Genomic DNA, 13,405 nt, shown 5'->3' with positions numbered 1-13,405 from the left:
CTTCGGTGGGTGTATATATAAGGGTATATAACTACTTTAAAGCGATTGTAAAGGTAATTTTTGGACTTGCACAGTGAGGCCCCAAACTTCCTCTTATTGGGCCACACGCCAGCGCTCCTAGCCCCTCCTCCCTGTCCAGTGCCCCCGTGGGAAGCTGCTTCCCATGGGGGCACTCATGTATGCTCACTCCCGAGCTCAGATCCCTTGCTCCCAAACTCAGATCCCTAAGGGGTATATTAAAGTGGTTGTAAACCATCACATATACTCAGTGAAGTGAACAGCCCCAGATGATACACAGAGATGAAAAAAATCCTCTTAATTAAGTTTTACTCGGTTTTCTTCCCTTTTCTACACCCTTTGAAAAATGCAGATCATGCTCAAAATCTTTCTTCATTATTCAGCACACTTACACTGTGCGTTGATTGAAGGAAATGTACACTCCCCCCCCCCCCCCGCCCCCTACATAGGTAGAGGAATGAAGGAACATGCAGAGCTGTATTCTGAATAGAAAAGCTCCCTGCTTATCTCCCTCTAAACTCCCTCCCCGATAAAATCTTTAGCTAATGCTATATCACGTGTCGGAGAACTTTTCAGAAGTGAACGAAGCACCTGAGAGAAACAACACTTAGAGCTTTGGAGAGAGATAAGTAAACACTACTGATATATGTGCTTAGTTCAAATTTTATGAATGGGGTTTACAACCACTTTAAGCAAAACATTTAAAATAACCTTCGCTCTATTAAGAAATATGTAGGGAATGACACAATACAGCTCGATCTTTTTTGTTTTATTTGGTTAACTTTATTGGTTATTATAACTGATAAACAACCACACAATTCATTATTAAAACGTACAAACATTAAAAAGTGCACTATTACATTTGTAACAAGTACAGTGTTAGAAATCAATACTGATTCTGGAAGGAATAGGTGTGCTTGGATACCACCACACACTTCCTAAGTGCATTTATACTTTTATCCATTTATTGTAGTGCATTACCCCATTGTGTAACTATTCAGCCACAAAAAAAAACACATATAGATTTTGTATAAGGTAAAAAAGTAACAAAAATTTGTGAATTCCATTTGCAATTTTGTGAAAAATTTACCTGTGAAAATTGGCTTCACCATTGTTTAAACATCTAAGCCACAGTGAAAATTTCAGTGGACAAATCACATGACACAGTGAATTTAACTGCTACTGAATAGACAGTGTCTCGCTCTAGAAAACAGCTCTATGGTGATGAAATGTGATGTATTTCAAGGTGATTAAATAATCCATTGAATAAGAATATCCAGCCCTTCATTTGTGTGATAACCATATGACGTGTGCACATCTTAATTGGGGGCAGTGTAGCTTATTAAAATGTACCGTACAAAACATCTGTAAACAACAAAGCTATTGAAATGCAAATACAATATTCTTGATTTTTTTTTTCTCATCTTACTTTGCTTTTCTACATTTGGGAAATCTGAATATGTACTAGAGTTCTAAAAATTCGTGGAAGCCTTTACAACAGCACAGAATTTAACCCTTTATGGGCTTCTTTGCCACAACAAGAATTTCTGTGGCAAGCCGTGGTGTTTCACTAACATCTCGTGTGATTAAATGAACTTTGTCCGCATGTCAGCCATTGCTTATGATAAAATTGGGAAAAAATCCTTCCCACGGTTTTAGAGCCAGCCATTTTTTTGATATGATCCAGTAATTTCTGGCATCTATACCGTATTCTTTGCTTTCGAGGCTAGTGGATTTCATATTGCTTTGAGGCATATCACAGGTATGATTAGTTTAAAAGCTATCACACTGAGTCCTTAGCTTTCCTGTTTTGGTGCTTTGTTTTGCTCATCTGTGGTTTTCTCACTTGGAGTTGCTTGTTCATTTTCCTCATCACCCTCTGTAATAAAAAAAAATATATCAAAAATATATACAAAATGTATAAAAATAAAAAGAAGCATGAGATACATTTCCAGAACCATACTACTGTAACATACCACAAGACAAGCACGGGGAGCATCAAAATTTTGATTTTTTTTGCCTTTTTCTCTGGCAAGCAGAGGCGACTTATGTAAACATTCAGTATAAGAAATGGAAGGAGGGCATTGTATTTTCAATGGCTGGTCAACTTTACTATGGAAGCAATAATAGTAAATGCTATAGTACGGATATGTTGGCAGCATAATAATTTTGGGAAGGCATTATCTTCTTTTGCCTTTACACAACACCAGATATGAGGTGGTAAAAACTATACAGAGCAGAATAAATGAATCACAAGACTCTTTGCAGCTCAGGCAGGTCACAATCATCTCTATCTCAGCAGAGTTCCAACTTATGGACTGTGCATTCTTGCAGGTCATAGCTATCATGAGGCTAGATGATGAGTTTACACCATGCAATGACTTGTATAAATTGGAGAAGGTGGGGTTTTATTTTGTCTTACTGCTCCTTAGAGCAAAGAGCAGGGACCAGAGGCACGGCCAGTAGTGTATTTAGGTTTTGTGCTGCCCTAGGCCTGACTAAACTTGTGAACTCCCTAATTTAAATATGACCCATGTCAAGGCCACACCCCTTGCTGTTGAAGACCCGCCGTGAAATTTTTGAGTGGGGACACTAGTTCTGAGGACCTGGGGGGCAATGGATTCCTTTAATTTGCATAGATTTCCTCTCACTTCCTGTTTGGCTATAGGGCAGGAAGTGAAGGGAAATCTCTGCAATGGGACAGGGATGGTAAAAATAAACAATAAACTGACAGGGGCTATAACCCTCCCTTACTCTATCCAAAATGAAAAAAAAAAGTGTTGCCTATAGTTCTACTTTAAGCACAAATTTCTGATAATTTTATGGAGCGGACTAAGAAGATATAACCATGCCAATGGTGCAGCAGAAAACATAGCACAGTGAGGAAGGTTTGTGGTCCAGGATGAGAGGACAGTCAAAATTAGAAGTGGCACCCCCCCCACGGAAGCAGTGTGGCCGCTTTACGGGGGGGCGCTAGACTTATTTGCCTCTCAGCCCAGTCAGCCCCATAAGATTGGCGCTACACTAACCGCGCAAGCTGGCGGGGATTCTTTCCATGCTACCCCCATGCAAAGTGCTGCCCTAGGCCAGGATACAGTATTGGGCACGGCCAGAATAGAAGTACAGCGAGAAGAACCAAGATTTTAACCACTGACTTCTGGAAGGTTTTACCCCCATCATGACCAGGGCATTTTTTACTATTCAGCACTGTGCTATTTTAACTGGCAATTGCTCTGTCATGCAACACTGTACCCAAATAAAATTTATATCATTTTTTATCGCACCAATATGCCTCGTACACACGATAGGAGTTTACGACAACAAAATCCTGGATTTATTTCGGACGGATGTTGGCTCAAACTTGTCTTGCATACACACGGTCACACAACGCGGTGACATAAAACACGTACAACGAGACAAAAAAAATGAAGTTTAATAGCCAGTGCGGCTCTTCTGCTTGTTTCTGAGCATGCGTGGAATTTTGTGCGTCGGAATTGTGTACACATGATCGGAATTTCCAACAACGGATTTTGTTGATGGAAAATTTGAGATCCAGATCTCATAGTTACATAGTAGGTAAGGTTGAAAAAAGACACAAGTCCATCAAGTCCAACCTATGTGTGTGATTATGTGTTAGTATTACATTGTATATCCCTGTATGTTGCGGTCATTCAGGTGATTATCTAATAGTTTCTTGAAGCTATCAATGCTCTCCGCTGAGACCACCGCCTGTGGAAGGGAATTCCACATCTTTGCCGCTCTTACAGTAAAGAACCCTCTACGTAGTTTAAGGTTAAACCTCTTTTCTTCTAATTGTAATGAGTGGCCACGAGTCTTATTAAACTCTCTTCTGCGAAAACGTTTTATCCCTATTGTGGGGTCACAAGTACAGTATTTGTAAATTGAAATCATATCCCCTCTCAAGCGTCTCTTCTCCAGAGAGAATAAGTTCAGTGCTTGCAACCTTTCCTCATAACTAAGATCCTCCAGACCCTTTATTAGCTTTGTTGCCCTTCTTTGTACTCGCCCATTTCCAGTACATCCTTCCTGAGGACTGGTGCCCAGAACTGGACAGCATACTCCAGGTGCGGCCGGACCAGAGCCTTGTAGAGCGGGAGAATTATCGTTTTATCTCTGGAGTTGATCCCCCTTTTAATGCATGCCAATATTCTGTTTGCTTTATTAGCAGCAGCTTGGCATTGCATGCCATTGCTGAGCCTATCATCTACTAGGACCCCCAGGTCCTTTTCCATCCTAGATTCCCCCAGAGGTTCTCCCCCCAGTGTATAGATTGCATTCATATTTTTGCCCCCCAAATGCATTATTTTACATTTTTCTACATTGAACCTCATTTGCAATGTAGTCGCCCACCCCATTAATTTGTTCAGTTCTTTTTGTAAGGTTTCCACATCCTGCGGAGAAGTTATTGCCCTGCTTAGCTTAGTATCGTCTGCAAATACAGAGATTGAACTGTTTATCCCATCCTCCAGGTCGTTTATAAACAAATTAAATAGGATTGGTCCCAGCACAGAACCCTGGGGAACCCCACTACCCACCCCTGACCATTCTGAGTACTCCCCATTTATCACCACCCTCTGAACTCGCCCTTGTAGCCAGTTTTCAATCCATGTACTCACCCTATGGTCCATGCCAACGGACATTATTTTGTACAGTAAACGTGGGGAACTGTGTCAAATGCTTTTGTAAAATCCAGATACACCACGTCTACGGGCCTTCCTTTATCTAGATGGCAACTCACCTCCTCATAGAAAGTTAATAGATTGGTTTGGCAAGAACGATTCTTCATGAATCCATGCTGATTACTGCTAATTATATTGTTCTTATTACTAAAATCTTGTATATAGTCCCTTGTCATCCTCTCCAAGAGTTTACATACTATTGATGTTAGGCTAACTGGTCTGTAATTCCCAGGGATGTATTTTGGGCCCTTTTTAAATATTGGTGCTACATTGGCTTTTCTCCAATCAGCTGGTACCATTCCAGTCAATAGACTGTCTGTAAAAATTAGGAACAACGGTCTGGCTCAAATTTTGTTTGGCGGAAATTCCGACGGAAAATGTCCGATGGAGCCTACACGCGGTCGGAATTTTCGACAACAAGCTCCCATCGAACATTTGTTGTCGGAAAGTCCTATCGTGTGTACAGGGCAATAGAGCTTTGTTTTGGTGGTATTTAATCACCACTTGGTTTTTTATTTTTGCTATGTAAATGAAAAACGTGAAGAAAAAAAACTATTTTCTTTGTTTTTAAAATATTGCAAACAAATAATCTTTCTTCATAAATTTAGGTCAAAATGTCTTCTTCTACTTTTCTTTGGTAAAGTAACCCAAAGAAGTGTGTATTATTTAGTGTGTTTGAAAGTTATAGAGTCTACAAACTATGGTATATACTGTATATTTGAACATTGAGCAATCCTGATGTACTGATGATCTCATTTCTTGAGGCCCTAAAATGTCAAGACAATACAAATACCCCCATATCACACCTTTTTGCAAAGTAAACAGTCCAAGGTATTTAGTAAGAGGCATGGCAAGTTTTTTGAAGTTGTAATTTTTTGGCACAATTTTTTGGAGAATTAAAAAAAATGTTTTTTTTTTTACATTTTTTATTGCATACTGTCACCAATTGTCACATGACTGGTGTGGCAGGGATCAGGGATACTGACTGGTGACAGTATGTAAAAAAAATCAAATAACTTTTTATTCAATTTTTTTTAAACATTTTTGTTTATTATTTTTAACTTTGTTTGTTTTATTTATTTATTTTTACTTATCAGAGTAGTTCAGGGTCACCTTATTGACACTGTACTACTCTGGGTGGGGTGATCAGGGATTTTTTATTTTTATTTTTTACACTGTGATTGCTTGTTACAGTGATGGTCAATGTAACAGCAATCATTTGAACTGTCATGAATGGCTTTCATTCGTGACTTATTGTTTCCTATTGTGATGATGTAATTGACAACAGCTATCCCATAGTACAGGGTGCTGTGATTGGCCCAGGTACCATGTGATCACTGGTGACCAGATCACAAACAGTAGTAAACCATGATGTCATGAATGGATTCCATCATGACTGTTGTTTACTAGGTGTCATGTGATTGCACAGAGATCACATATTATCTGGGTCGCTCACAGCAGCTGTCTCCTTGTCTGTCTGTCTACCTGCATCTGAAGAGGCCCTCTAGATCAGCACCTCTCTGACGTAGAACGCTATCCTTCTTCACACTGACCATTTTAAAGTGACACATTATACTACTGCCACTAAAGAATAAGAGCTGCCTGCTTAAGGCTGTGGTTACTAGTACACTGTTGGCCGCTAGTGTCCTAACAACAATGACACAATATGGCTACATTTGGTCAATGATGTCAGCTAGCATCCCCAGATCCACTGTTTATATTCTGATGAATGAGGTCAGGGATGCTGGCTGACATCATTGATCAATTGTGGCTTTTATCAGTGATGCTAGCCAACATCCCCTGCCTCTGTGTTTTAAAGGGGATTTACATATTATGATAAGTGCCGCCAGTCATCGTCTCCTATCATTACCACAGCAGTTCAGTGTAGCAGCATGCACCAATCAGTGACATCACAAGGGGGCGGTACCACCAGGGGGTGGTGCCACCAGGTGGCGTCACCAGGTGGCTCTGCTTCTTACCTATATAAGAACTGTCAAACAGCAGAGGAGACATTTGGCGGTCAGCCGTCAAAGAGTGTGGGCGTTTTTTTTTTTCAGGTCTAGTGGTGCGACGGGCGTTGTAATTGATGATGGATTTACATCGAGGGACACGTTTTTTTATTCTTTATTTTATAATAAAGGAATTGTCAAAAACTGTTTGTGATTTATTACTTTTTTTTTTTACACTTTTTTGGTGAATGGGCAGAATTCACATAGGGGTATCTGAGGGCCCCCTTGTTAAAGGGGGCTTCCAGATTCTGATAAGCCTCCTGCCCGCAGGCCTCCACAACCCTGGGCAGATGAGGCCCTTGTCCCTATCAACATGAGGACATGGTGCTGTGGGGCGGGGGGCAGAGCCCCCCCACCCCAAAGCACCCACCCCCCCATGTTGAGGGCATGTGGCCTGGTATGGTTCGGGAGGTGCTCGCTCGCTGTCTCCCCTTTCCTGGATAGCCAGGCTGCTTGCCTGGATAAGGGTCTGGTATGTATTTTGGGGGGGACCCCACATCGTTTTTTTTTACTTTTTTTAATTGTCGGCAATGTTTTTTTTTTTCTAATCAGCTGTCAGTGGGGAAGCCCATTGACAGCTGATGACTCATCGGTTGTTAAGAACGCCATGGCTGGCTTCCCGGCCCGCTGTTTACCAAACAACTATTCATGGCACCCTGACTGGGCAAAGCTTTGCTCAGTCAGGGCTCAGAATGCACTGTGCAGCTCGCAGTGCAATGCAGGGCGTTCGGTGGGTCAAACAACCGCCGAACACTGTGCAAATTTGGGTTTTCGCCGAATGGGTGAAGAGGCAATGTTCGGGCCGAACTTTTGCTCGGTCTTAACTGTTCGCCCAACTCTACTGGCTGCTGCCTCTGCAGCTAAAGGGGGTAGGAGTTGAGGGAAAGTAAAACCGTGGCTCATCTGCAAGGTTTTACCCCTACCTCATGTGAATGAGCCCTAATAGTGCAGTCAGTCACAGTTCTACGATCACCACCACAGTAGCCAAAGTGTCGCCAGACCAGTGTAGCTATAATCAGTGTTCCTGATTATCACCACACCACACCAGTGCAGCAGGCAAAGGTTTCCTGATCACCGCCACACCAGTCCCAGTGTCCCCATACCAGTGTTTGCCAGTAACAGTATTCTTTTCTTTGCATTCTTTAATGATTTTCTTCCATACAAAGTCCAAAAGAAATAAAACACAAGAGTCATTAAGAATAGATGGGCCAAAGAAAACATTCTGCATGTTACAGTTAAATTCCAACATATTAAAACTGTAAAGACAGGAGCAACAGTATTCTTTTTTTCACCACCATACCAGTCACAGTGTCACCACATCACTGTAACACAGTTTCCCTGATTGTCACCTTCCCAATCCCACTGTCACCAGACCAGTGCAGCCAGCAATAGAGTTGGGCCAAACACCCCCTGGTTCGGTCCGTACCAGAACTCTCAAACATTACAAATGTTCGGACCCGAACCGTGAACCGTATTAAAGTCTGTGGAACCCAAACTTGAAAAATTAGCAGTGCCCATTTTGAAGGCTTATATGCAAGTTATTGGCCATAAAACGGGAATGGGGGCCGGGTACTGCCCTTGGGACATGTATCAATGCAAACATTTTTTTTAAAAGATCGAGTAGTGATTTTAACGATGCTTAAAGTATATAAATATAGTGCCTGAGGGGTCCTCTTAGTCTGCCTATAAAGTAGCACATCTGTACCGTGTATAGAATCTGCTGCAGCAAAACTGACATATATAAAGAAAAAAAAGACATTTAAATTTGAAATTTTGTAAACAACGGCTTGGGGAGGCCACAATTTAGTGCACTTGGAACAAGACTAGAGATTTTTGGATAAATTCTGGTGTCTCTTTGGCAGACTTTGGATAGAAATAACACATTTTTGCACCACAGTGAACAAGCCTTATGTGAAGAAGCCAAATTATAGTACACTCAGGCCAAGATTAACATTTTTTTTTTGGTAAAGTCTGGTGTCTCTTTCACAGGCTTTGGAAGTAACAGGTGCGGAAAAATTGGGCTTTGGGTGTTGGTGGTGCCTTCACCCCGTAATCCTAGAGGTACTCTTGAAAAGAAATCTGTTTGTTTTTGTATGTTTTGTTAAGAAAAATAATGTCCAACAATAACCTCAAAAGAGAAGTTTCAAAATAAATGTACAAAACTAATTTTAAAATTGTTTTATTCTCTCTTGCCATAGTGTCTTCCTTCTCTTCTACTCCCCGTATATACAATGCATTATTAAACCTTATTAGAACTTCTCCAAGATGTCCAGACAATACCCCATCAATATACTCTTCTGTATTGGCGAGTTGCATGTTCACGTAGCCATCCACAGAGACCAGGTACCCCTTGTATTCCATACCCCACTTCAGTTTCACCATTACTGGCTTACCAGTAGGGCCATTAAGGAATGATTTTGGGTTTAGTGGCAAACTTATTCTGCCGCTGAAGCCGCCACTGATTTACAGACCAGTGAAAGGAAAAACAAAATTCCTGCGGAATGCTCCGAGGACACACCGCCGGAGAGAGCAGGAAATGGCTAGAGGTTCTCTTGATGAAAGCAAGAATTGACCTTTCTATAAAAAAAAAAATATATATGCACCTGTCAAACAGGCGTGGGAAAATTGGTCCTTGGGTGTTAATTGTGCCCATGAAACATATACCAAAAAACTACTTCAAGATAAAATCAACACCCACAAAGCTAGGCAGCCTAGACAGTCTTGCGGTGATTCCAGATCCCAAAAACATTTAATCAGCGACATCGGCATCAGGGGCTTGATAGCTGCTGCTAATCCAGGACTGATTTATTCTGACAAATGTCAGCCAGTCAACGGAGTCTGTGGACAGACACGCTCTTTTATCTGTCGCAAAACCTCCGGCAATACTAAATGCCCGTTTGTAAAGAACGCTGGATGCAGGGCAGCCCAACAGCTCAACTACATACTGGGCAAGTTCTGGCCAGTGGTCTATTCACATGACCCAGTAACCCAGTGGATCGTCTACTGGAAAGCTCTCCATGTTTGCTTTCGCCCCTAGATAATCTTCCACCATATGATGCAGACGCTGCCGATAGGTTGTGGAAGCTGACAGCCCTGGGCACCGAGGTCTAAAAATTGCATCACTTAAGTGGCCCCCTTCTCCACCACTCCTCCTCTGACCTACAGAATCCTCAAAACTACCTTTTACATGAGACTGTAACCTACCAGTTTTGAAAGGTGTTACATAAATTCCCTTTGAGGTGTCCTCAAGTTATTTCTCCTGTGCTCACTCTGCGAGGGAAGGATGAGTTCCGAGACTTTCCCCTTGTAACGGCGGTCATAGAGGGTTGCCAACCAATAATGATCTTTCTCTTTGATGCCACAAATTCTTGGGTCTTTTCACAGGCTTTGAAGAATAAGGGAGCCCATGCACTGCAAATTTGCGGAGACAAGAGAAGCAGAGTCCTTGGGGTTACTGAGGATAACACTATCTGGAACTGCCTCCTCCCAGCCATGTACTAATCCCAAGGTTTCTGGGGACTGAATACCATCTGTTAAGGTTTGACGTATGTCTTCCTCTGCTTCAATGCCTCCAAAACTGCCAGAATCGTCCTCCTCCTCCCTTCCCTCTTGTGTGTCCTGTGACGTCACAAGAATGGCGTCTGCATAAAGTGGGCCTTGAGAGGAAAGGGAGTCTTCATCTTCCTCCCGCTGCTCTGCCTCAAGTGCCCTGTCCATAATGCCAAGCAGAGTATGCATCAGCAGGAACACAACAGGGATAGTGTCACGGATGCATGCATTGTCATAAATGATCATCATCACCCCCTCTATCCTCATCATCACCTGAGCAAACTTGGCAATACGCTGAGGCTGGGGGAACATGACTGCCAATTTGTTGTTTATCAGTGTTCTCCCCACTTTGTAGGCTCATGTTCAGGGGCGGACTGACAACTCATGGGGCCCCCGGGCAATAGAAGATCATGGGGCCCCCTGTGTCTCCGCCCACATGCAAGCCGCACCTACACAAAGCCCCACTTACATGGGGCACACAGTAAGGCACATCACATGGCACACAGCAGAGCACGGGGCACATTATGGGGCACAGGGCATACAGTAGGGCACATCACAGGACACATAATGGGGCACCCAGCAGGGTTTATTATGCTGTACACATCAGGGCACATTATTGAGCACAGCATGGTGCATCACAGAGGGTACAGGGCACATCAGTGGGTACACAGTGGGGCACATCACAGAGCACATCAGGAGATACACAGCAGGGAGCGTGCCGCACATCACAGGGCATGTGGCAAATAGTAGGGCACACAGCAGGGCACACATCCCAGGGCATGGGGCACACAGTAGAGCACATTACAGGGCACACAGTAGAGCACAACAGGCGGTACACAGCAGGGCACATCACAAGGCACATCACAGGGCAAGGGGCACAGAGTAGGGCACATAAGGGGGTACACTAGCAGGGCACATCACAGGCCATGGGGCACGCAGTAGGGCAAATAGCAGGGCACAAACCAAAACACAGGGCACACAGTACAGCACTGGGATCCTCCAGGCTTAACACAGTGTCTTTCAGGGTAGCCATCAGGGGGAAGGCGACACAGTGGGGGTGGAGGACACAGGGAGACACCATGGGGGGGGGGGGTTGGAGGGCACAGGGGGACACTGTAGGTGGGTGGAGGGCACAGGGGGACACTGTGTGAGTGGCACAGGGAGACACCATGGGGGGGGATAGAAGACACAGGGGGACACTGTGGGGGGTGAAGGGCACAGGGGGATACTGTGGGGAGGTGGAGGGCACAGGGGGACACTGTGGGGAGGTGGGGGGCACAGGGGGACACTGTGGGGGGGTGGAGGGCACTGTGGGGGGGAGGTGGAGGGCACAGGGGGGCACTGTGGGGAGGTGGGGGGCACAGGGGGACACTGTGGGGAGGTGGGGACACTGTGGGGAGGTGGAGGGCACAGGGGGACACTGGGGGGGGGTGGAGGGCACTGTGGGGAGGTGGGGGGCACAGGGGGACACTGTGGGGGGGGTGGAGGGCACAGGGGGGCACTGTGGGGAGGGGGGAGGTGGAGGGCACAGGGGGGCACTGTGGGGGGCACAGGGGGACACTGTGGGGAGGTGGGGGCACAGGGAGACACTGTGGGGGGGGTGGAGAGCACAGGGAGCACTGTGGGGGGTGGAGGGCACAGGGGGACACTGTGGGGAGGTGGAGTGCACAGGGGGACACTGTGGGGAGGTGGAGGGCACAGGGGGACACTGTGGGAAGGTGGGGGGGCACAGGGGGACACTGTAGGGAGGTGAGGGCACAGGGGGGCACTGTGGGGAGGGGGGAAGTGGGGGGCACAAGGGGGCACTGTGGGGAGGTGGGGGGCACATGGGGACACTGTGGGGAGGTGGGGGGGCACTGTGGGGAGGTGAGGGCACAGGGAGACACTGTGGGGAGGTGGAGGGCACAGGGGGGCACTGTGGGGAGGGGGGAGGGGGGCACTGTGGGGAGGTGGGGGGCACATGGGGACACTGTGGGGAGGTGGGGCACTGTGGGGAGGTGGGGGGCACAGGGGGACACTGTGGGGAGGTGGGGGGGCATAGGGGATCACTGTGGGGAGGTGGGGGGCACAGGGGGTCACTGTGGGGAGGTTGGGGTCACTGTGGGGAGGTGGGGGGCACAGGGGGACACTGTGGGGAGGTGGAGGGCACAGGGGGACACTGTGGGGAGCACAGGGGGACACTGTGGGGGGCACAGGGGGACACTGTGGGGAGGTGGGGGGCACAGGGGGACACTGTAGGGAGGTGGGGGGTACAGGGGGACACTGTGGGGAGGTGGAGGGCACTGTGGGGAGCACAGGGGGCACTGTGGGGAGGTGGGGGCACAGGGGGTCACTGTGGGGAGGTGGGGGGCACAGGGGGACACTGTGGGAGGTGGGGGTCACTGTGGGGAGGTAGGGGGCACAGGGGGACACTGTGGGGAGGTGGGGGTCACTGTGGGGAGGTGGGGGGCACAGGGGGTCACTGTGGGGGGTGGAGGGCACAGGGGGGCACTGTGGGGAGGTGGGGGGCACAGGGGGACACTGTGGAGAGGTGGGGGGCACAGGGGGACACTGTGGGGAGGTGGGGGTCACTGTGGGGAGGTGGGGGGCACAGGGGGACACTGTGGGGAGGTGGGGGTCACTGTGGGGAGGTGGGGGGCACAGGGGGTCACTGTGGGGGTGGAGGGCACACAGGGGGGCACTGTGGGGAGGTGGGGGCCACAGGGGGACACTGTGGGGAGGTGGGGGCCACAGGGGGACACTGTGGGGAGGTGGGGGGCACAGGGGGACACTGTGGGGAGGTGGGGGTCACTGTGGGGAGGTGGGGGGCACAGGGGGTCACTGTGGGGGTGGAGGGCACACAGGGGGGCACTGTGGGGAGGTGGGGGGCACAGGGGAACACTGTGGGGAGGTGGGGGGCACAGGGGGACACTGTGGGGAGGTGGGGGGCACAGGGGGACACTGTGGGGAGGTGGGGGCACAGGGGGACACTGTGGGGAGGTGGGGGGCACAGGGGGTCACTGTGGGGGTGGAGGGCACACAGGGGGGCACTGTGGGGAGGTGGGGGGCACAGGGGGACACTGTGGGGAGGTGGGGGGCACAGGGGGACACTGTGGGGAGGTGGGGGCACAGGGGGACACTGTGGGGAGG

At 47.3% G+C, this 13,405-nt stretch overlaps 1 protein-coding gene across 2 annotated transcripts in view; it reads right to left on the bottom strand.

Annotated features, from left to right (window-relative positions):
* Positions 1-778: 778 nt before the first annotated feature.
* PKIA (cAMP-dependent protein kinase inhibitor alpha) overlaps positions 779-13,405 on the bottom strand; it is a 77,060-nt gene continuing 64,433 nt past the window's right edge. For both annotated transcript variants that reach the window (XM_073631845.1, XM_073631847.1), the window contains exon 3: positions 779-1,897. In XM_073631845.1, coding sequence (XP_073487946.1) covers positions 1,815-1,897 — 83 coding nt within the window. In that variant the 3' untranslated portion in view covers positions 779-1,814. The remainder of the gene's footprint in view (positions 1,898-13,405) is intronic.

This window comes from Aquarana catesbeiana, linkage group LG05 (genome assembly GCF_042186555.1).
Source record: "Aquarana catesbeiana isolate 2022-GZ linkage group LG05, ASM4218655v1, whole genome shotgun sequence".
Classification (NCBI taxonomy): domain Eukaryota; kingdom Metazoa; phylum Chordata; class Amphibia; order Anura; family Ranidae; genus Aquarana; species Aquarana catesbeiana.
This window is presented reverse-complemented; position numbering and strand designations above follow the sequence as displayed.